At 45.1% G+C, this 25,698-nt stretch overlaps 1 protein-coding gene across 1 annotated transcript in view; it reads left to right on the top strand.

Moving 5' to 3' along the window:
* The window catches only part of LOC311142137 (gamma-aminobutyric acid receptor subunit alpha-3-like), a gene marked incomplete at both ends in the record, with an annotated part of 106,242 nt that overhangs the window by 23,897 nt on the left and 56,647 nt on the right, over positions 1–25,698 (top strand). The window contains one exon of the mRNA XM_084177727.1: positions 5,690–5,760. Within this exon, the coding sequence (XP_084033853.1) occupies positions 5,690–5,760 (71 nt within the window). The remainder of the gene's footprint in view (positions 1–5,689; positions 5,761–25,698) is intronic.

Raw genomic sequence — 25,698 nt, 5'->3', positions numbered from 1 at the left:
TTTCTGTTTTACGTGATTAGTGTCCTATAAGTTTCTCGTTGTGTTTGTCATGTGTTGTGTATGATTGTTTTTCGTCAGTGTTGTGTTTGCTCGGTTGAGCATATTCTCTCCACTGCGCTGGAGCTCGCTTGCACTTGTTTCGTGCACTACTGCATTTTTGTCGCACCTGTTTGTGCGCATTTTGCCATTACGCCTTGTGCGTCGTTTAGCTGTTGGGCTTTGTTGCCCTGTTGCCTGTGTTTGGGCCGGAATACAGCATTGAGAACCTACCGTCTGCGTCCTGCATCTGATTTCCTACACTACACCTACACACGCCCTGACAGAATCATACACCAGTCATGGAATCAGCAGGAGCCGAAGCAGCCCAGACCAGACTGGAAGCCCAGGTTCGGGATCAGCAGGAGCAACTCCTGCAGATGGGGAACGCCCTGCAGGAGGTGATTACCACACTCCGAGGCTGGGGTTCGCCTCCACCACCGCCCGCCCTGCCAGCACCATCGGCCAGCCCGCCCGTTCCAGCACCGGAACCTCGAGGAGTCCGACTATCTCTCCCGAGGGCTTACGACGGGACAGCGGCTGGGTGTCAGGGATTCCTGCTCCAGGTCGAGCTATACCTGGCCACCGTGCACCCGGCACCTTCAGGGCACGAGAGCGTGTCCGCTCTGATCTCCTGCCTGGCCGGAAAAGCGTTGGAGTGGGCCAACGCGGAGTGGAGGAAGATAGACGCCGCGACCATTACGTACCCTGAGTTCTCCCGCCGCTTCAGAGCGGTGTTCGACCATCCCCCGGAGGGGAAAGCGTCGGGGGAGCGTCTGGTCTTCCTCCGACAGGGGAGGAGAAGTGCCCAGGAGTTCGCACTCGAATTCCGTACTCTGGCGGCAGATGCAGGGTGGAATGATCGGGCCCTCATCGATCTATACCGATGCAGCCTACGAGAGGACGTCCGTCGGGAGCTGGCTTGCAGGGACACCAGTCTCACCTTCGACCAGCTGGTGGATATGTCCATCAGGCTGGATACCCTGCTGGCTACCCGCGGACGTCTTGCGGAGGGTCCGTCCATTCCACCCTCCAGCGCCTCCGAGCCTTGTCCCATGGAGCTCGGGGGCGCTGGCGCTAGAGAGAGGAGGAGTCGGCAGGCTAGGGGGTCCATCCACTGCACCAACTGTGGCCGGGGAGGACACACCGCGGCTAGGTGCTGGGGATGGCCTCCTGGGGGAGATGACGACAGGCCCCGCACTGGGGATTCCCTCCAGGTGAGTAGGCGCCCCACTCACCCAGAGCTCTCTGTTGCCCATTTTTGTATGCCTGTACGTTTTCCACAGGTAGCACCTCATGCCCAGCATAAGGCGCTGGTAGATTCAGGCGCAGCTGGGAATTTTATTGATAAAAAGTTTTGTTTAGCGTTAGGGATTCCCCTCATTCCTGTTGATGTTCCTTTTCCCGTTCACGCCCTAGATAGTCGTCCGTTGGGTACGGGCTTGATCAGGGAGGTCACGGCGCCACTTAGGATGTGTGCGCAGGGGGGTCATCAGGAGATGATTCAGCTGTTCCTGATTGACTCTCCTGCGTATCCGGTGGTGCTGGGAATGCCCTGGTTGAGTACCCATAACCCAGTGATTTCGTGGCAGGAGAGGGCTCTGATGGAGTGGTCTGCTCAGTGTGTGGGTAGATGTTTGGGCGTTTCCGTAGGGGCTACCTCGGTGGAGAGTCCAAACCAGGTGCCCGCATTGCACATTCCACCTGAGTATGGGGATTTGGCTATTGCGTTTAGTAAGGCGAGGGCGACGCAGTTGCCACCCCATAGGCAGGGGGATTGTGCGATAAACCTCCAGGCAGGAGCTGCGCTCCCACGGAGCCATGTGTATCCTTTGTCTCAGGAGGAGAAGAAAGCTATGGAGATTTACATAGACGAATCACTGAGACAAGGATACATACAGCCGTCCACTTCCCCCGCGTCCTCGAGTTTCTTTTTCGTGAAGAAAAAGGATGGTGGTTTGCGCCCATGCATCGATTACCGTGGTCTCAATCAGATTACGGTGAAGTATAGTTATCCACTCCCGCTGATTGCGACCATGACTGAGTCGTTGCATGGGGCGCGTTTCTTCACGAAACTAGATCTCAGGAGCGCGTACAACTTGGTGCGCATCAGGGAGAACGATGAATGGAAAACAGCCTTTAGTACCACCTCGGGCCATTACGAGTATCTGGTCATGCCATACGGGTTGATGAACGCTCCATCAGTTTTCCAATCATTTGTGGATGAGATCTTCCGGGACATGCAGGGGCAGGGGGTGGTGGTGTACATTGATGACATTCTCGTGTACTCACCTACCCGGGTCGAGCATGTAGCCCTGGTGCGCAAGGTGTTGCGGAGGCTGGTGGAGCACGACCTGTATGTGAAGGCAGAGAAGTGTCTGTTTTTCCAGGAGTCGGTCTCCTTTTTGGGTTATCAGTTGTCTGCGTCAGGGGTGAGGATGGAGGTAGATCGAGCATCGGCCGTGCGTAATTGGCAAACACCAACCACTGTGAAGGAGGTGCAGCAGTTCTTGGGGTTTGCAAATTACTACAGGAGGTTTATCCGGGGGTTTGGACAGGTGGCAGCTCCCATCACGTCTCTGTTGAAGGGGGGTCCGGTGCGTCTGCAGTGGTCGGCCGAGGCGGACAGGGCGTTTGGGAGGCTGAAGGACCTGTTTACCTCGGCCCCAGTGCTGGCGCAACGGGATCCCTCTTTGCCGTTCCAAGTAGAGGTGGACGCGTCGGAGGCCGGGTTAGGAGCCGTGCTTTCACAACGATCTGGCGCGCCACCTAAACTCCGCCCCTGTGCTTTCTACTCTAAGAAGCTCAGTCCTGGCGGAGCGGAACTATGACGTAGGGGACAGGGAGCTGTTAGCCGTGGTACAAGCTCTAAAGGTGTGGAGGCACTGGCTTGAGGGGGCTCAACACCCTTTCCTCATTTTGACGGACCACCGTAACCTGGAGTACATCCGAGCGGCGAGGAGGCTGAACCCTCGCCAGGCAAGATGGAGTATGTTCTTGACCAGGTTTACGTTTAAGATCACGTACATCCCTGGGTCACAGAATGGCAAGGCAGATGCGCTGTCTCGGCGGTATGACGCGGAGGAGAGGTCCGTGGAGCCCACTCCCATACTGCCTGCGTCGTGTCTGGTGGCGCCGGTAGTGTGGGAGATCGATGCTGAACTCGAGCGGGCGCTACGCACCGACCCTAGTCCATCACAGTGCCCGGAGGGTCGGAAGTACGTTCCGCTCGAGGTTCGGGATCGATTGATTTATTGGGCTCACACGTCACCCTCCTCTGGACATCCGGGTATCGGCCGGACAGTGCACTGTCTTAGTGCCAAGTACTGGTGGCCCATGTTGGCTAGGGATGTGAGGGTTTATGTTTCCTCTTGCTCGGTGTGCGCCCAGTGTAAGGCGCCTAGACATTTACCTAGGGGTAAGTTGCTACCCCTGCCCGTTCCACAACGGCCATGGTCCCACCTCTCAGTGGACTTTATAACAGATCTTCCCCTCTCCCAAGGGAATACCACCATCCTGGTCGTTGTGGACCGGTTCTCTAAGGCCTGTCGTTTGCTCCCCATGCCGGGTCTTCCTACGGCCCTGCAAACCGCCGAGGCACTGTTTACCCATGTGTTCCGGCACTACGGGGTGCCCGAGGACATTGTGGCTGATCGGGGTCCCCAATTCACCTCCAGGGTCTGGAGAGCGTTTATGGAGCGGTTGGGGGTCTCGGTGAGTCTCACCTCGGGCTACCACCCGGAGAGCAACGGGCAGGTGGAACGCGTAAACCAGGATGTGGGTAGGTTTCTCAGAACATACTGCCAGGACCGGCCGGAGGAGTGGTCAAGGTACGTTCCCTGGGCCGAGATGGCCCAGAATTCCCTACGCCACTCCTCCACAAACCTAACCCCATTTCAATGTGTGTTAGGTTACCAGCCGGTTCTGGCGCCCTGGCAGCAGAGCCAGATCGAAGCTCCTGCGGTGGATGAGTGGGCGCGGCGCTCGGAGGAGACTTGGAACGCTGCACACGTCCACCTGCAGCGGGCCCTCCGACGTCAGAAGGCGAGCGCTGATCTCCACCGCAGTGAGGCACCGGTGTACGCACCTGGTAATCGAGTCTGGCTCTCTACCAGAAACCTGCCCCTCCGCCTGCCCTGTCGGAAACTGGGTCGGCGGTTTGTAGGGCCATTTAAAGTCCTGAGGAGGTTGAACGAGGTTTGTTATAGATTACAGCTACCTGTGGAGTATAAGTGTATTAACCCCTCGTTCCATGTGTCCCTTCTCAGGCCGGTGGTAGCGGGCCCACTCCAAGACGATGAGATCTTGGAGACTCCTCCGCCCCCGTTGGACATCGAGGGGGCACCGGCGTACTCCGTGAGATCCATCTTGGATTCGAGACGTCGGATGGGGGGTCTCCAGTATCTAGTGGAGTGGGAGGGGTACGGTCCGGAGGAGCGGTGCTGGGTGCCGAGGAGAGACGTGTTGGACCCATCGCTTCTGACGGAGTTCCATCGGAGGCATCCGACGCGCCCTGCGCCGCGTCCCCCTGGCCGTCCCCGAGGCCGGAGTCGGCGCGCGTCTGGAGCCGCGCGTCAAGGGGGGGGTACTGTCACGGTTTCGGCCGAGGCTGCCTCTCCTCCTTGTTCGGGCAGGCTTCGGCGCTCGTCGTCTCCGGAATTCTAGCTGCCACCGATAGATGTTTCATGTTCGTTTGCTTTTGTCTGTTTGTGTCACACCTGTTTCTGTTTTACGTGATTAGTGTCCTATAAGTTTCTCGTTGTGTTTGTCATGTGTTGTGTATGATTGTTTTTCGTCAGTGTTGTGTTTGCTCGGTTGAGCATATTCTCTCCACTGCGCTGGAGCTCGCTTGCACTTGTTTCGTGCACTACTGCATTTTTGTCGCACCTGTTTGTGCGCATTTTGCCATTACGCCTTGTGCGTCGTTTAGCTGTTGGGCTTTGTTGCCCTGTTGCCTGTGTTTGGGCCGGAATACAGCATTGAGAACCTACCGTCTGCGTCCTGCATCTGATTTCCTACACTACACCTACACACGCCCTGACAAATAGGGTCTAATAATTTATCTGTGGAGCTAAAATCCACTGATGACACAGAAATGTAAAGTTGTGTATTGTCTGCGTAGCAGTGAAAATCAATGCAGTGCTTTCTGATAACGCTGCCAAGGGGTAACATATATAAACTGAACAGTACCGGACCCAAAAACAAACCTTGTGGAACGCGACATGTGATATGTATTTTCTCTGAGTTAAGTTCACCAAGGGTGACAAAAAACTCTCAACCAGTTAAATAGGCCCTAAACCAATTTAGAACCGGAGAGGCCAACCCACCTCTCCAGTCTGTCCAGAAGGACATCATGGTCAACAGCGTTGAATGCAGGACTTAAATCCAAGAGTACAAGGACAGAGAGCTGTTTGGCATCTATGTTAGCTCTAAGATCATTTAACACTTTAACTAAGGCTGTCTCTGTGCTGTTGTGTGCACGAAAACCAGATTGGAATTGTTCTAAAATACAGTTGGTGCTAAAAAAATCATTTAGCTGTTTGAAAACCAATTTCTCCAGAATTTTGCTTAAGAATGGTAAACATCTTAGATGGAGCCTCTGTCCTTTTAAGGTACTTAAAGTCTACCTCTTTGTGTTCTCCTCGTGCCCAAGCAGAGAGTGTGACGGAGGTGAGGACAAATATCTACGTGACCAGCTTTGGACCGGTGTCAGACACAGACATGGTGAGTGTTGTATTACTGTACCATCACCCAGACCCATAAAGGACCAGCATGCCTTATCAAATAATTCATCCCAAATGTTGTAATATGGATCTCATTTTTTTGTTATTTATATTATATTTGAGACAAAACTGTTGTAATTATGTCATACTTACAGAAAGAGTGTTTAAGGTAATGTCACATTGATTGGACTGCCCTTATCTGCCAAATAAATACTGCAATCATCTTGTACTGGGCTGTACTGTATGTCAACACAGTAAATCATATAGTGAGTGACTGGCTGAACATGACATCATCGGCTATATGCAAAAAGCCCATACAATGCAACAGGAAGTGACACGTTGAACCCTTTGACAACCGAGACTAATGCAAGTCAAAACAATGTTGACTCATCGACACAGTCTAGAGCCTATTGGTTACCTAACAAATGGAGAATGGCTTTTTATGCAAATACGTATTCAGACATCATTTTCACATTCAGTGACACGTCAGCTGCTTAGAATGGAATGGGTTCATTTTAGAGATCAGGAAATTGGTTATGGGGCGGGCCTGGAGGAATTGCATGTGTCTTAATCATACACACAATTAGGTTTGGCATGCAAGATGAATTCATCGAGCCATGCAGAGCCACTGCTCATTCTGCATAGGCAGGCTTCCATCTACTAATAGTGAGAAGAAAACAGAGTGCAATCGGCTGCATTATATGGAGTGTAAACCGTAATAGAATTACAAAGCAATAATTAGCTAGGTTAACATTAACATAATCATCCTTTGAGTATCAAAATTATTTAGCAAGTTTCTAGAAATGATTTATTAATTACCAAAAAGTAGGACCGTTTAACGCCTGGGAAAACAGATCTAATTAACAGCAAATTACATAATTTCATTTTTTTTTTGAGGACAACCTATACCCAGGGCATCTCACAACTTGGTGTCTCACAGATCCAGTGGTCCAATTGCCCATCTGTGTGCCACCCCCAGCCAGTCTCAGGAATCCCCCCCCCCACCCCACTCCCCTACCCCCTACTCCTACCCTCAGTGCCAGTCATCCTGCCTCCTCACTGGGCCCAATATGCCATGTCTGCTCTAATTTCTCCACTGTCACAACAGCGGACGAATCAGAGCTAAAGTCAGGAAGATATTTTGGGCAAAACTCAAATATCAGGCCAATAACAAGAACACGCAAATCCCAGTCAAAGTGTAGAAAGCTTACAGTAAGTGACTATGTTGTACGCAGATTACTTTAAAGGCTGTCGGGCCAATCCCTTAATTGTGGGTTATGTTATTGACGGCTGGAGAGGAAGTGAATGTGCTGCTCTCTCTCTCTGTTCCTCTGCCTCTCTCATCTCCCTTATCTCTCCGTTTCTCTCCCTCTCACCTTTCCTGTATCTCTCTCCATCTTTCCCCCTCCTCTCCTGTATCTCTCTCTTCTCTCCTGTCGCTCACTCACTCCTCTCTCTCTCTTTCTCCCTCTCTCCTCTTGTCTCCCTCTCACTCTCTTTCTCCTCCCTCTCTCCTCTTCTGTCTCTCTCTCCTCTCCTGTATCTCTGGAGGTTTGCGTAGCGCCGTCCCATTTGTTCCTGCGTCTGCGCTGTCATGGTGTATTCTCCTGTTCTCTGGTGGGCTGGGCTTGACAGGCCTGGTGTGATGAAATTGAGGGCAGTCTAATCTGCCCCAGGTACTGTGTAGAATCCTGCTTGACGAAGATGGCAGAACTAGTCCCAGGGGCTGTCTTGATCCCACCAAGCTCTGCTATCATTTAACAACTCTATTGTGCTGAAAAACACTGGAGACCCGTGGTATCAACACACTAGCTAGTAGTACGCTGCATGGCCCAGAATGAAGCATTAAAACAGCAAGAGATATAAAGGCGTTATCATTTTCAGTCCCCTGGAGTTATTTTTCTTGATTATAAAGCATCCGTCTACAAGCTAACAGTTTAGTGTTTTACTGAAACGGGACTCTTCCTGATCCAGATGGAGTATAGGAGATGGACGTGGGGCTTCTCTGGAGCTGGATAAATTTGGCTCTGCTCTGCTTTGGCCCTCCATGCATTAAGCCTTGCCAAGAGGTGTCACATTTTGGTTTATTATCAAGTGGTAGAAACCTCTCTCCTTCCCTCTGTGGACTATTTGGCTAGACCAGTGAAGTACTCTCTCTCTATTGCAACTCATATTTTTTCTGCTGTAATTGGTCCCTATTTCAGCTACCAAATTATATTTTCTGTGACGAGGGAAGAAAAATAACACTTGGATATAAAAACTTGGGAAGGAACCCTGTACAGTAAATTGTCCTCCACATGAACAAATTAGGTGGAGCTATTTTTCCTGTTGGTGTTTGAGGGTGAATGCATCCATCATCGTGCCCTTGCTCAAGGGGACGCTCGCCATATTAGTTCTCTAGCAGGAAAATAAGAAAATAAAGGCAGGTTGTAATAGGAATGGTTAACTGATAATTAAAACTATTGTTTCTGAGTCTCCAGTTAAAAGAAGTGTCCTTCTGGGAAACTCATTGACGTTCACTATAATGTGCTCTCACAATAGTCCTCCATCTTCTCTCCCACCATACCGGTCTTCATTTCACTCTTTGTCACAATATGATAAACATATATTCAGGGCGGGAATAAGTGTTAAAAGCTTAACGGGCACAGTCTGGAGGAAGACAATTTGCATCCTTAATAGGCCACTTCCATGAGAGTCTGTATTGTGTTGCCATAGTTACAAGTCGTTAAGCCGCTCTCTTAAATCCATGCTGTGTAATTGCAATGCAACTTATGTCTCCCAAGTATCCCTCATAAAAAATGTTTATGCAGTCTCAGAATTGTTTACTGCGGTTGCTCACTCATGTATCTCAAATGATAATTTTTTCTGACTTTTTGTTTCTACAAACGATAATGTGAAATAATCTTGATATTGAGAGATAGCAGCACAGTATAACACATCACACATTCATTCCATATTTTAATATATGCCATTTAGCAGACGCTTTTATCCAAAGCGACTTACAGTCATGTGTGCATACATTTTTGCGTATGGGTGGTCCCGGGGATCAAACCCACTGCCCTGGCGTTACAAGCGCCATGCTCTACCAATTGAGCTACAGAGGACCACATTTTAATCCAAAGGTCATTCTGAAGATTAGACCAAACAGATCAAGCGAATTAGAATGCATCAGGGCGAACAACCTAAAAGTTTCTAAAGAAAGTAATGGCCTGTGGAGAGGCTGTAATCATCTGGTCTGTTCATAAAAATGACCACACCATGGTTATGACACAGCAATACCAATGTTCCATGCTGCCTTCCGCTGCTCTCTAAGGACAGCCTTTAGCATGTCAGAGGTGAAGTGGACTATTAGGAAACATTAAATGCTCCAGTGAGTGGCTTATTGGGAAAACATGCAACATCTACACTATCTAATGTGAAAGCATCAGAACATCTCTCAGATGTGTACATGCTTGTCATCATCACTGTGTTTATCTAACTGTATCTGATGTACGGTAGCAATTTGAGAACATAATGCGATTCATTATGTGCGTTGTGTGTCATTATGCAATTATCCACATGAGGAAAATTGCTTTTCATGCAGTGCTAAAACCAGCTACAGTAGTAAGCATGATGTCTAACGAGGGACATTGACACATTTAAACTAAGTGTGACCTTGATCAGTTCCTCGTTGGCTGATCGATACACCCCAGGAAATGATTGTGTCTAATCAAATAGTGTTATCGATCCCAACACGCAAATGATATGGTTGTTGATGTCCATTAAAACGTAATGAGGAAATGTTTAGCTGTGCAAATCATCTATCTATCAACTGTTCTATACTAAATAGTACCCACACACAGTTTGTATAGAAATGCTGTTGCCTGAACTCTGATTCTTCTGGAACAAATCAGACAGACGTGATGGCCTGAAACAATCTGTTGCCAAAATGTGTTTCTGCCTCAGAGCCAAATGTGGAGGAACTGTTGGAACACCAAAGATAATGTGTGATTGACAGCACATCACACATGCACAGGTCAGAGTCCCAGCAGGGGAGAACGAGAGAGGAAGTGAGTGAGAAAGAGATTGGACTGGAACATTTGTGAGTGAGAGAGGGGAGAGAGAGAGGAAAAAATGACTAGCTGTTAATTAACGCATACATGGGCAAGAAGTCTCCAGCTCATCATTACGGAGCTCAGAGAGAGAGTTGGTCTCATGGAAACAGGTTCCCCTCCAGCAACTCTTATTTTGAAGAAAAGGAGGACAGACAATGTTTTTGGAGGAAAATCAAGACTGCAGAACTAGACTGAAAACCAAGTTATTGTTTTCAGTTTGGGAGGCACTGAGGTAAATTCAGGACTACTACTGCATAAAACTCACAAAGAGATTAACTCTTCTTTAGGTACAGTGGCTTGTGAAAGTATTCACCCCCCTTGGCATTTTTCCTATTTTGTTGCCTTACAACCTGGAATTAAAATCGATTTTGGGGGGGTTTGTATCATTTGATTTACACAACATTCCTACCACAATATTTTTTAGACAAGACAACAAAACAGAAAATTTGAGCGTGCATAACTATTCACCCCAAATATCCCACGCCACTGGGATATTTGCACATTCTTCAAGGCAAAACTGCTCCAGCTCCTTCAAGTTGGATGGGTTCCGCTGGTGTACAGCAATCTTTAAGTCATACCACAGATTCTCAATTGGATTGAGGTCTGGGCTTTGACTAGGCCATTCCAAGACATTTAAATGTTTCCCCTTAAACCACTCAAGTGTTGCTTTAGCAGTATGCTTAGGGTCATTGTCCTGCTTTGTGGTCCTCTGTAGCTCAGCTGGTAGAGCACGGTGCTTGTAATGCCAGGGTAGTGGGTTCAATCCCCGGGACCACCCATACACAAAAATGTATGCACGCATGACTGTAAGTTGCTTTGGATAAAAGCGTCTGCTAAATGGCATATTATTATTATTAAGGTGAACCTCTGTCCCAGTCTCAAATTTCTGGAAGACTGAAACAGATTTCCCTCTATTTAGCGTCATCCATCATTCCATCAATTCTGACCAGTTTCCCAGTCCCTGCCGATGAAAAACATCCCCACACCACCATGCTTCACTGTGGGGATGGTGATCTCGGGGAGATGAGAGGTGTTGGGTTTGCGCCAGACATAGCGTTTTCCTTGATGGCCAAAATCTCAATGTTAGTCTCATCTGACCAGAGTACCTTCTTTCATATGTTTGGGGAGTCTCCCACATGCCTTTTGGCTAACACCAAACGTGTTTTCTTTTTTTTTCTTTAAGCAATGGCTTTTTTCTGGCCACTCTTCCATAAAGCCCAGCTCTGTGGAGTGTACGGCTTAAAGTGGTCCTATGGACAGATACTCCAATCTCCGCTGTGGAGCATTGCAGCTCCTTCAGGGTTATCTTTGGTCTCTTTGTTGCCTCTCTGATTAATGCCCTCCTTGCCTGGTTCGTGAGTTTTGGTGGGCGGCCCTCTCTTGGCAGGTTTGTTGTGGTGACATATTCTTTCATTTTTTTAATAATGGATTTAATGGTGCTCTGTGGGATGTTCAAAGTTTCTGATATTTTTTTATAACCCAACCCTGATCTGTACTTCTCCACAACTTTGTCCCTGACCTGTTTGGAGAGCTCCTTCATGGTGCCATTTGCTTGGTGGTGCCCCTTGCTTAGTGGTGTTGCAGACTCTGGGGCCATTCAGAACAGGTGTATATATACTGAGGTCATGTGACAGATCATGTGACACTTAGATTGCACACAGGTGGACTTTATTTAACTAATTATGTTAAATAACTTCTGAAGGTAATTGGTTGCACCAGATTTTATTTAGGGGCTTTATAGCAAAGGGGGTGAATACATATGCACGCACCACTTTTCTGTTATTTATTTGTTCTAATTTTTTGAAACAAGTAATTTTTTTCAATTCACTTCACCAATTTGGACTATTTTGTGTATGTCCATTACATGAAATCCAAATAAAAATCTATTTAAATTACAGGTTTTAATGCAACAAAATAGGAAAAACGCCAAGGGTGTCACGATCGTCGACTGAAGACACGGACCAAGGCGCAGCGTGATAAGCGTACATTTTATTTCAGTACACAACACGAACAAAACAACAAAACGAACGATACGTGAAGTCCTGAGGTTACAACACAACAAACCTTTACGGATCAAGATCCCACAAAGACTAGTGCAAAACAGGCTGCCTACGTATGGTCCCCAATCAGAGACAACGAGCTACAGCTGCCTCTGATTGGGAACCACCCTGGCCAACATAGATCAAACGATCTAGAACAAAAACATAGAAAAACTAAACATAGCAAATCCACACCCTGGCTCAACATTTAAGAGTCCCCAGAGCCAGGGCGTGACAAAGGGGGATGAATACTTTTGCAAGGCACTGTAGAGGTAGCTACCCACATAAAAAAAATGCTATATTACACACTGTACTATCGTGTAGTGCTTACTATAGAATTTTGAAGTATACTGGAGAATTCGATACTACACACTGTATCCCCCTTGATCGTGTAGTACTTACTGTAGAATTTTGTAGAATACTATATTCCACACTGATTGATTGATTGATTGATCTTATTTGACTATTTAAAAACACAATACAACCATAATTGTGGACACAATGCATTTAGAAATGTTTCGAGAATAACACAACAAAACGTTTCAAATGTATTTCCATTGTGGTCCTAGTTCAAACATGACACATTTACACCTAACCCACATGAAAAAATACTATAGTATACTATTGTCTAAATAAATGTATATACTATAGTATTCACTGTACTGTTTTTGCAGACTTTACTGTAGTATTCACTGTAGTGTTTTTGCGGACATGATTGTGGTATACTATAGTATTCACTGTAGTGTTTTTGCTAACTTTACTGTAGTATTCTCTGTAGTGTTTTTGCGGACATGACTGTACGCTACTATAGTATTCACTGTAGTGTTTTTGCGGACATGACTGTAGTATACTATAGTATTCACTAGTGTTTTGGCGGACATTAGTGTAGTATACTATAGTATTCACTGTAGTGTTTTTTGCAGACATGACTGTAGTATACTATAGTATTCACTGTAGTGTTTTTGAGGCCATGACTGTAGGATACTGTAGTATTCACTGGTGTTTTTAAGGACGTGACTGTAGTATTCACTGTAGTGTTTCTGCGGACTTTACTGTAGTATACTTTTGCGGACATGACTGTAGTATACTATAGAATTCACAATTGTGTTTTTTGCAGACATGACTGTAGTATACTATAGTATTCACTGTAGTGTTTTTGAGGCCATGACTGTAGGATACTGTAGTATTCACTGGTGTTTTTAAGGACGTGACTGTAGTATTCACTGTAGTGTTTTTGCAAACTTTTCTGTAGTATACTATAGTATTCACTGTAGTTTTTTTGCAAACTTTACTGTAGTATTCTCTGTAGCGTTTTTGCGGACATGACTGTAGTATTCTATAGTATTCACTAGTGTTTTTGTGGACATGACTGTAGTATTCACTGTAGTGTTTTTGGGAACTTTACTGTAGTATTCACTGTAGTGTTTTTGCAGACATGACCGTAGTATACTATAGTGGAAGTAACAGATCTAAGAAGTCTTATTCATTTGTGTTGTTTATCTGTGTCAAACAAGCTAACCTAATCCTCTAAACTTTAATAAATGTTGCTTTATCTGCCTCTGTACTGACTCACTTTAATGGTTCTAGAACCTGTCTAACGTTTAGATGTTACAATTATAATAAAACATTCATGTTTTTGCTAAGGTGTTGTCTGGTCCGTTGCATTGCTCAGAACGGTTGACCCAACTCAATAGGTGGCATATCATAAACCTGTGTCTTATGTTCTGGTTGAGGTGTTCCCCTCATTAAACAGTAGCTGGCGTAGTCTGCTAGTTGTGCCATTTTAGCTAACCCTAGTCAGCAGGTGATACTACAATATACTACAGTCATGTCCGCAAAAACACTTGTAAATACTACAGTATATTAGTCATGTCCGCAAAAACACTACAGTGAGTACTATAGCATACTGCAGTTATGTCCACAAAAACACGATAGTGAATACTACAGTTTTCACTGTAGTGTTTTTGCGGACTTCAGTACGCAGAAATACTACAGTGAATACCATAACATATAAGTATAGTAATACTACAGTATTTAGACCATAGTATAATATAGTATTTTTTTTATATGGGTGAGAGCTCCTGAGGGGCTGAGGGTGGACAGGACAGTTGATTGGGAGGCTTCTACCTAGAAACAAAACACATACATAACCACAGTGAGCTGTGCAGGCACTAGGATCATAGGAGCGGCCTGTGCTTGCTGGGAGGGAGGCAGTCAGTCTGCCCTACATCCGCTGAACATAACCACACGCTGGACACCCTTAAATGGAGTGCCAGCTTCCATGGCTGTGGCCTGTGGGCTATGATACACTGTGCATCTTCAGTCCAGGAATCTGCCTGCCCACGGTCCAGAAAGAGAGGGAGGGGAGCAAGGCGAGAGTAGAATGGTCCTTTATATCTGTTATCTGCTGCTTGGAGACTGCCGAGGTTGTAGAGACAAAATTACACATAAAAGAGCAAGCTATATTTGACTGCAGTGGACTGTAAGCTAAAGTCACATTACAAGAAATACCAGCAGAGAAACATGTTGCTAAACTGTAGAAAATGTGCTGACTTACTGCTATTTCAAGAGTGTTTACCTCATATTTATTCTAATTTGCTGCCCAATTCAGACTCAGAATTCAATTCAATTAAACAGATAATTTGTTCTGTTGGTGACTTTCCTACCTGAGGTGTGTTTGTGTAAAACCAGGCCTGTGTGGAGGACAGGTAAACACAATGATAATAGCTAACCTCAAGAGCCACTGCTCACAAAGTCAGTTCATATTCAGTCTGAATATCAGTCAGTTGCTTTTCACTCAAACGAAATAATTTATCTTATCTATACTGAACAAAAATATAAACGCAACATGCAACAATTTCATTGATTTTACTGAATTACAGTTCATATGAGGAAATCAGTCAATTGAAATAAATGCATAAGTCCTTAATCTATGGATTTCACATGACTGGAAATACAGATATGCATCTGTTGGTCACAGATACCTTAAAAAAAATAATGGGCCTCACAATAGACTTCGGGATCTCATCACGGTATTTTTGTGCATTCAAATTGCCATTGATAAAATGCTATTGTGTTCGTTGTCCATAGCTTATGCCTGCCCATATCATAACCCCACCGCCACCATGGGGCAATCTGATCAAAACGTTGACATCAGCAAACTGCTCGCCCACACGACGCCATACACGTGATCTGCGGCTGTGAGGCCGATTGGACGTACTGCCAAATTCTCTAAAACGACGTTGGAGGCGACTTATTATAGAGAAATTAATATTAAATTTTCTGGCAACAGTTCTGGTGGACATTCCTGCAGTCAGCATGCCAATTGCACGTTCCATAAAAACTTGAGACATCTGTGGCATTGTGTTGTGTGACAAAACTGCACATTTTAGAGTGGCCTTTTATTGTCCCCAGCACAAGGTGCACCTGTGTAATGATCATGCTTTTTAATCAGCTAATTGATATGCCACACCTGTCAGGTGGATGGATTATCTTGGCAAAGGAGAAATGCACACTAACAGGCATATAAACACATTTGTGCACACCATTTGAGAGAAAAAGTTTTTGTGTGTATGGAACATTTTTGTTATCTTTTATTTCAGCTCATGAAACATGGGACCAACACTTTACATATTGCGTTTCTATTTTTGTTCAGTGTAAATTGAATCATCAAAGCAAAGAAGTCCCTATCCAGACCATCAGGATTCGTGGATGTTTTTAATTGTAATGAATAAACAAAAGAATAGAGGAAATTAATGTCCTGACAGACTTCATTAGATGGTAGAATTATGATGCCTCCTTTTTAATTAATGTGCAATATGCCATAGTGGCCCTTATCACGATTACAAGAGAAGAGTACCTGGGGAAATGTATGATTAATTTGTCTTCAAGACCATTCCCATGTGAGGAATGTACTACTTTTGGGTAGAGACATATCATAGGAAGGAACTATTCATTCATGTCTCTCTCTATGGGCTTGTTCTTTGTAAATGGACTGTTGATGAAGACCTAAGGGTCAAATCATTGTCGCCAATAAACCACAGGGGAGCATAGATTGCAGTGTGTCTTTCTTTTATATTTTTTCCAGTCTGTTTTTTCATGGTCCCTCATACTGTATACTGGCTTTACTCCTTTAGGACTTTGTTGTATTGATATATTTCTAAACAGAATTGTCCATAACCGATCAAAATATGCCCTCACATCTTATGCCCGCACCACACTAGAGACAGACCAGGCAGTACGTATCCCTGGCAATGTGAATCCTTTCATTAATAAAACATTCCATGTCAGGTTTTGATGTGTAAACATTCTGACATTTAATTCAGCCCTTGAAATCTTTCAGAGTGATCATGCACTCCTAGAGTGCTGCTCCCTCCAGCTGTTTCAACATATGCACGAAGACCTCCATTAACTAAGACAGGAACATGGCAGGAACCATCAGATACACTACTGTCAGGTTAAGAGTCAACCTTGCGTGTTAGATATACAGTGAGGGAAAAAAGTATATGATCCCCTGCTGATTTTGTACGTTTTCTCCTCTGAATCATTCAGATGTTCATTGGCAAACTTCAGACGGGCCTGTATATGTGCTTTCTTGAGTAGGGGGACCTTGCGGGCGCTGCAGGATTTCAGTCCTTCACGGCGTAGTGTGTTACCAATTGTTTTCTTGGTGACTATGGTCCCAGCTGCCTTGAGATCATTGACAAGATCCTCCCGTGTAGTTCTGGGCTGATTCCTCACCGTTCTCATGATCATTGCAACTCCACGAGGTGAGATCTTGCATGGAGCCGCAGGCCGAGGGAGATTGACAGTTATTTTGTGTTTCGTCTATTTGCGAATAATCACACCAACTGTTGTCACCTTCTCACCAAGCTGCTTGGCGATGGTCTTGTAGCCCATTCCAGCCTTGTGTAGGTCTACAATCTTGTCCCTGACATCCTTGGAGAGCTCTTTGGTCTTGGCCATGGTGGAGAGTTTGGAATCTGATTGATTGATTGCTTCTGTGGACAGGTGTCTTTTATACAGGTAACAAACTGAGATTAGGAGCACTCCCTTTAAGAGTGTGCTCCTAATCTCAGCTCGTTAACTGTATAAAAGACACCTGGGAGCCAGAAATCTTTCTGATTGAGAGGGGGTCAAATACTTATTTCCCTCATTAAAATGCAAATCAATTTATAACATTTTTGACATGCGTTTTTCTGGATTTTGTTGTTGTTATTCTGTCTCTCACTGTTAAAATAAACCTACCATTAAAATTATAGACTGATCATTTCTTTGTCAGTGGGCAAACGTACAAAATCAGCAGGGGATCAAATACCTCTTTCCCTCACTGTAGCATATACATTCAGAGTCAGGGTTGTGTTTAAGCTAAGGCTAGAGTAAAGATTAAGGCAGGCGGCGCTGAAAGTCGAGTACATAATTTAAGGCAATTAAGAACATTGGCTGAAAGTCAGGCACAGCTGTACAGACATTTCAGTCGCTAATGGTTGTTTATGTTTTGGCTCAGCATTAGTGATCCATCGTCAGATGCAGCCTTGGAGACCCTAATTAGAGCATACTGTACCAGGCTGGTGCTGTTTGGGAGCCAGGCCCTCCTCCATATGCTCCTATAGGCAGTGGGAGTGGGGGACAGAGAGTGGCACCTGCCCTCTCCTGCTCGTTTGGTTCCTCCTACACACACGTTGAGAATTAGGTCAATCCCAAGCCCCCTCCTCTCGCTAGGGGAGAACATCGGAGGAGGAAGAGAGGAGGACGAGAGGAGAGACGCTCGGCTCTTCCCTGTCTTCTTCTTCTTTCCCTGGTGTCTGTGGATCTCTCTCCTCTCCCCTCTGTGGGATGTGTTTTTTTTATGTGTGTATTTTCTCTCTGTACTCTGTTGATGAGAAATCAATCACTCCCTCGCTGGAGGAGCACCAGCTGCTGTTTGAATCGGCTGTGCCACTTGGCCCTGTGTGTAGATTGGCTCCGCTCTTTTTTTCCTCATTCCTTTTTTATCTTCAAATGAGTTCCCCACCTTGACTCAGTATCCTATCCAGGCCTAAAAGGAAAACAAACAGATGATATCTTGGCCCAGCTAAGCCAAACACAACTGGGCTACATTTATTTATCACATGGGATCTCTGCCTGTGTTGTGTTGGGGGCAGGGGAGAAGTGTGGAGAGTGTTGGGGTTTCGATGAAAAAACTTGGCACAAAAAAACGGTGGTCCGACATGACCAGAAGGAATCCTTGTTGTTTCGCAGTCAGTGGAGCAGGTGCAACACTTCTACAGTAGGTCATGAAAGGCCACAATACTCTGAAGTCACCATAAGGCTGCTTGCTCTCGCTCTATTTTTCTCTCTCTGTTTGTTCTCCCTATCTTCAAATTTCCCAGCCCCACCTATTACATCTGTGTACACTCCCTGCGTTTTCATTTATTTATTTTTCTAAGTGGGAAAAGTGCTTTGGTGTTTCCACTGGGTTTCTACTTCATAATTAACACCCTCCATGTGACATCATTAACACAGATGAATGACTTAAAAGGGATAAACTAAATTCTTAAAGGAGAGAGAAAAAAAGCTGATAGAAGAGAGGGAATAGCTAGCAGAGTGCTGCAGAGAAATTGCAATTAAAACTGGAAGAATTCTAAACACAGGGGGTAAGGGGAAGAAGAGAAGTGACTTGAACATTCACACTAGAATGCAAACCATTATTTTATAGTGTGTTCCCTCTGTTTGTGCTTTCAAGGTTTTTTCGATAGAATTACTAGTGTGACTTGGCCAAGGAAACAGGAGTTCAGAGAGTGAGATCCGCCTCCCGAGTGGCGCAGCGGTCTAAGGCACTGCATCGCAGTTATGCTGCGTCACTACAGCCTGGTGTTCGATCCCAGGCTGTGTCACAACCGGCCGTGACCGGGAGTCCCATAGGGCGGTGCACAGTTGGCCCAGCGTCGTCCGGGTTAGGGGAGGGTTTTGCCGGGAGGGGCTTTACTTGGCTCATCGCACTCTAGCAACTCCTTGTGGCGGCCGGGCGCCTGTAAGCTGACTTCGGATGTCAGTTGAACAGTGTTTCCTCCGACACATTGGTGCAGCTGGCTTCCCGGTTAAGCGAGCGGGTGTTAAGAAGCAGCGCGGCTTGGCGGGTCACGTTTCGGAGGACGCATGACTCGACCTTCACCTCTCCCGAGCCCATTGGGGAGTTGCAGCGATGAGACAAGATCGTAATTGGATCGCAATTGGATATCACGAAATTGGGGAGAAAAGGGGGTAAAAATAAATAAAAAGAGTGAGATCCGAGAACTGTAAAAGTATAGAGTACAGTACAGTATATAGCTGGACAATACGTGTGGTGCTTTGACTGTGTCTGTCTGTCTGTTTGTTCCTTTCTAGCAGGATTATTTGTGAGAGAAGTTGTAGTGGGGACTCGGTAGCTGCGTTTCATAACAGACACGCAGGCCATAATGATGAAGCTGATAGAAAGATCGATGTAAATGATTTTGATGAGAGCTGTGCCGTCACTTTTCATTGTGCACAGAGGAATTTAGATTCTTCAGCTCCAACACAATGTTAAAGGGAGACGACTGAAAGAACAGTATCTTTTGTTTTCTCTCGCAGACTTGGAGTTTATTCAAAGTAGGAATCGAATTATACTGAACCAAAATATAAATGCACCATGCAACAATTTAAAAGATTTTACTGAGTTACAGTTCATATAAGGAAATCAGTAAATTAAATACATTCATTAGGCCCTAATCTATGGATTTCACATGACTGGGCAGGGGTGCAGCCATGGGTGGCCCTGGGAGGGCATAGGCCCAACCACTTGGCAGCCAGGGTCCACCCCAGGGAGCCAGGCCCAGTCAATCAGAGTTTTTCCTCACAAAAGGGCTTTATTACAGACGGAAATGCTCTTCAGCACACCCCACCCCCCCCATCAGACAATCCCACAGGTGAAGAAGCCGGATGTGGAGGTCCTGGGCTGGTGTGGTTACACGTGGTCTGCGGTTGTGAGGCCGGTTAGACATACTGCCAAATTCTCTAAAACAACGTTGGAGGCAGCTTATGGTAGAGAAATTAACATTCAGTTCTCTGGCAATAGCTCTGGTGGACATTTTTGCAATCAGCATGCCACTTGCACACTCCCTCAAATCTTGAGACATCTGTGGCATTGTGTTGAGTGACAAAACTGCACATTTTAGAGTGGCCTTTTATTGCCCCAGCACAAGGTGCACCGGTGTAATGATCATTACTGTAAAATGGCAGCCATCTTCTCCGGCGCTGTTCTAAGCTCAACTCGACTCCAACACCATCATTAAGTTTGCCGACGACACAACAGTGGTAGGCCTGATCACCGACAACGATGAGACAGCCTATAGGGAGGAGGTCAGAGACCTGGCCGTGTGGTGCCAGGACAACAACCTCTCCCTCAACGTGACCAAGACAAAGGAGATGATTGTGGACTACAGGAAAAAAAGAGGACTGAGCACGCCCCCATTCTCATCGACGGGGCTGTAGTGGAACAGGTTGAGAGCTTCAAGTTCCTTGGTGTCCACATCACCAACGAACTATCATGGTCCAAACACACCAAGACAATCGTGAAGAGGGCACGACAAAGCCTATTCCCCCTCAGGAGACTGAAAAGATTTGGCATGGCTCCTCAGATCCTCAAAACATTCTACAGCTGCACCATCGAGAGCATCCTGACTGGTTGCATCACCGCCTGGTATGGCAACTGCTTGGCCTCCGACCGCAAGGCACTACAGAGGGTAGTGCGTACGGCCCATTACATCACTGGGGCCAAGCTTCCTGCCATCCAGGACCTCTATACCAGGCGGTGTCAGAGGAAGGCCCTCAAAATTGTCAAAGACTCCAGCCACCCTAGTCATAGACTGTTCTCTCTGCTACCGCACGGCAAGCGGTACCAGAGTGCCAAGTCTAGGTCCAAAAGACTTCTCAACAGCTTCTACCCCCAAGCCATAAGACTCCTGAACAGCTAATCATGGCTACCCGGACTATTTGCACTGCCCCCCCACCCCATCCTTTTTACGCTGCTGCTACTCTGTTAATTATTTATGCATAGTCACTTTAACTCTACCCACATGTACATATTACCTCAACTAGCCGGTGCCCCCGCACATTGACTCTGCAACGGTACCCCCCTGTATATATAGCCTCCCTACTGTTATTTTATTTTACTTCTGCTCTTTTTTTTCTCAACACTTTTTTTGTTGTTGTTTTATTTTTACTTTTTTTGTTAAAAATAAATGCACTGTTGGTTAAGGGCTGTAAGTAAGCATTTCACTGTAATGTCTGCACCTGTTGTATTCGGCGCATGTGACCAATAAAATTTGATTTGATTTGATTTAAGCAGCTTCTTGATATGCCACACCTGTCAGGTGGATGGATTATCTTGGCAAATGAGAAATGCTCACTAACAGGGATATGGATAAATTTGAGATAAAAAAGCTTTTTGTGCGTCTGGAAAATGTCTGGGATTTTTTATTTCAGCTCATGAAACATGGGACCAACACTTTACATGTTGCGTTTATATTTTTGTTCAGTATATATTTGCCTTGCATTAAACACAGACCCTTTCTTGACGTGCTGAAAAAAGTTAAGATCCCTGTGGCTGGGAAAAATAGAATCAACGCAGCGTTTGTTCATTGCTTTCGGTGACTTTCCACACCAAAAGCTTCTCATCTGCTTGTGTTGTTTTTTCTGTCAGTTTGGCATATCAGGGAGTTGTTTGCTCTTTTGTGAACATGCTCATTGCTACTGAAGGTTGATGGGTGGGAATCATGAATAAAGATGTGACTCTAATTTATCTTTTTATACAAGCATAAGCAAGGAAGGAAGTAGAAAGGGTTTGTGTTTTAACCCAATGAATCTATCCTGGCTCTTTTTCTACATCTAGAGAGGCGACAGATTCTTCTGTCATTTTTGTTTGTGCGTTTGTTTCTTGATATGTATAGCTGAGAGCATTTGGCTAGACAGAATTAGCCCATTGTAAAAAGTTTAATCTTCAATTAACATTTTCCAGACTATGAGTAATCACAGCCTCACATTCTTCTGTCTCTTACATCTACTTTTGGGCCATCCTGATCTCTCCCTCAAGCTTAGGTAGGAGTGGATTGTGAGCCTCCCTCTCTCCTCTGTTCTGCCCCCCCCCCCTCCCCCCCCCTCTATTTCTGCTCCCCTTCTTCTCTCTCTCTCTCTCTCTCTCTCTCTCTCTCTCTCTCTCTCTCTCTCTCGCTCTCTCTCTCTCTCTTTGGACACACCTACTCATTCAAGGGTTTTTCTTTATTTTTACTATTTTCTACATTGTAGAATAATAGTGAAGACATCAAAACTATGAAATAACACATATGGAATCATGTAGTAACCGAAAAAGTGTTAAATAAATCAAAATATATTTTATATTCTTCAAAGTAGCCACCCTTTGCCTTGACAGCTTTGCACACTCTTGACATTCTCTCAACCAGCTTCACCTGGAATGCTTTTCTAACAGTTTTGAAGGAGTTCCCACATATGCTGAGCACTTGTTGGCTGCTTTTCCTTCACTCTGCGGACCAACTCATCCCAAACCATCTCAATTGGGTTGAGGTCGGGTGATTGTGGAGGCCAGGTCATCTGATGCAGCACTCCATCACTCTCCTTCTTGGTCAAATAGCCCTTAAACAGCCTGGAGGTGTGTTGGGTCATTGTCCTGTTGAAAAACAAATAATAGTCCCACTAAGGGCAAACCAGATGGGATGGCGTGTCGCTGCAGAATGCTGTGGTAGCCATGCTGGTTAAGTGTGCCTTGAATTCTAAATAAATCACTCACAGTGTCACCAGCAAAGCACCCCCACACCATCACACCTCCTCCTCCATGTTTCACGGTGGGAACCACACATGCAGAATTAATCTGTTCACCTACTCTGCGTCTCACAAAGACACAGCGGTTGGAACCAAAAATCTCAAATTTGGACTCATCAGACCAAAGGACAGATTTCCACCAGTCTAATGTCCATTTCTCGTGTTTCTTGGCCCAAGCAAGTCTCTTCTTATTATTTGTGTCCTTTAGTAGTGGTTTCTTTGCAGCGATTTGACCATGAAGGCCTGATTCACACAGTCTCCTCTGAACAGTTGCTGTTGAGATTTGTCTGTTACTTGAACTCAGTGAAGCATTTATTTGGGCTACAATCTGAGGTGCAGTTAACTCTAATGAACTTATCCTCAGCAGCAGAGGTAACTCTGGGTCTTCCTTTCCTGTGGCGGTCCTCATGAGAGCCAGTTTCATCATAGTGCTTGATGGTTTTTTCGACAGCACTTGAAGAAGCTTTCAAAGTTCTTGACATTTTCTGGATTGACTGACCTTCATGTCTTAAAGTAATGATGGAATGTTGTTTCCCTTTGCTTATTTGAGCTGTTCTTGCCATAATATGGACTTGGTCTTTTACCAAATAGGGCTATCTTCTGTATACCACCCCTACCTTGTCACAGCACAGCTGATTGGCTCAAACGCATTAAGAAGGAAATAAATTCCACAAATTAACTTTTAAGAAGGCACACCTGTTAGTTGAAATGCATTCCAGGTGAAGCTGGTTGAGAGAATGCCAAGAGTGTGCAAAGCTGTCTTCAAGGCAACGGGTGGCTACTTTGAAGAATCTCAAATATAAAATATATTTTTATTTGTTTAACACTTTTTTTGGTTGCTACATGATTTCATATGTGTTATTTCATAGTTTTGATGTCTTCACTATTATTCTACAATGTAGAAAATAGTAAAAATAAAGAAAAACCCTGTAATGAGTAGGTGTGTCCAAACTTTTGACTGGTACTGTATACACTGAGTGTACGAAACATTAGGAACACCATCTCTTTCCATGACATAGACTGACCAGGTGAATCCAGGTTTAAGCTATGATCCCTTAGTGATATAACTTGTTAAATCCACTTCAATCAGTGTAGATGAAGGGGAGGAGACAGATTAACCTTTTACAGCAGTGGGATAAATCAGGGTCACACAGTGTTTCTTGGTAGTCTTAAACAAATCTACTTTGAAACAAAAGTATACACCTCACACACATGGTTATGGGCTTTAAAAAAATAAGACACCTGTACCATGTCAGATATAGAGTTGAAATGTATTCAATTTTGAGTTTGCATCCCAATACTACACTTTATAGACGACAGAAATATAACAAAACTGTTACATATATAAACACCAGATTTTCTGCTTTAATAAAAATACTTTATTAATTATGACAATATGAAAAATATCAATAACATTCCACCCATGGGACCACTATGTCATTTTGACTGCAGGAAAGGGCTACCCTGTGGCAAGGGGCCTGCCTAAATCAGCTATTTTGAGCTAGATTACACACTGTCACTGTAAAGACTGTCTCTAATATTGTACAACATGCTTCAATATAGGGCAGGAGGAAAACAATGGAATACATACTGAAGGATTTATATCATGCTTATTGAAAATAGTTCATTTTCAAAAGACATGAAGCAGATATGTGATATTTGTGCACACAGTGATTATTCAACATACAGCTGAAGTTAGGGGGTTGTTAGAATTTTGTATTCAGATGGCAGAATACATATTTGAGGTCTTATTTTTTTTGCACTAACCACTGAGGTTTTAAACTATGAGTGCAACAAGATGCGACAGGCCCATAAATCAACACAATTAATTATTTCGGGTTTTAGAATTGTCAGCGTCTTGGATAGAATTGGGATCATGTCCATTCAGTGGCCAATTTATTAGGTACACCACCCCATTCACGAAAATGGTTCGCTCCTACAGACAGTGAGTCACGAGGCCGTGGCTGGCTATATAAAGCAGGCAGACAGGCATTCAGTTACTGTTCGATTGAACGTTAGAATGGGCAAAACAAGTGACCTAAGCAACTTTGAGCGTGGTATGATTGTCGATACCAGGCGTGACGATTCCAATATCTCAGAAACAGCCGTCCTCCTGGGCTTTTCATGAACGACAGTGTCTAGGGTTTACAGAGAATGGTGCGACAAACAAAAAACCTCCAGTCAGCGGCAGTACTGTGGGCGAAAACAGCTCGTTGATGTGAGGTCGAAGGGGAATGGCAAGAATCGTGCAAGCTAACAGGCGGGCAACAAACAGGCAAATAACGGCGCAGTACAACAGTGGTATGCAGAACGGCAGCTCGGAACGCAGCAGATACTTTTGATACCTCAAGGGGTCTTAAAATTCAAAATCAAATAGCAGAATTATCCTTGGTGTGTCCTTCTTTAAAACATTCCATATAGCTTAGTAGACCCCCCCCCCCACACACACACATTATTGAAGCCTGGGTGTATGTCTTGGTGTAGACTTTATTACTATTATTTTATGTTCCTGTTTGTTCATCATCCTGTTCATTATGACATGAATTTACAATGAAAAAATCACTACACCGTTCATTCTAAATATGCTGGTGACTATTTCTTAAAACAGCCAAATGAAGCTGAAATTATAGCTGATAAGTTTGTTATGACGTTTTAATACCTATGGAAAATCCTATCAGAATGGAAGAAGCGTCTGAGGAATAGAAGTGTGAGGCCACTCCCCTACTTCAGCAGCAGCCACTAACGGCAGGAGATTTCTCTCTGAACTTAGAGAGGTTTATCGGGGACACTGTCCCTTGTTACATGTTTGGCAATATGGTCAGAGAGATAACTCTTGGAAAAGGCATGTTTTATCCCGCCGGCGACAGCTGTGAAAACGCAATCATTGGAGTATGAACTCTGAAGGACGCCTCGAGGATCCCACATTGACAAGGCTGTTTTCCCCTTCAAATAAAATGCATGATGCATTATTGA

Source organism: Coregonus lavaretus (genome assembly GCF_964263955.1).
Source record: "Coregonus lavaretus genome assembly, chromosome: 15".
NCBI classification, from domain to species: Eukaryota; Metazoa; Chordata; class Actinopteri; order Salmoniformes; family Salmonidae; genus Coregonus; species Coregonus lavaretus.
The sequence above is the reverse complement of the archived record's forward strand: the minus strand, read 5'-3'. Positions and strand labels throughout refer to the sequence as shown.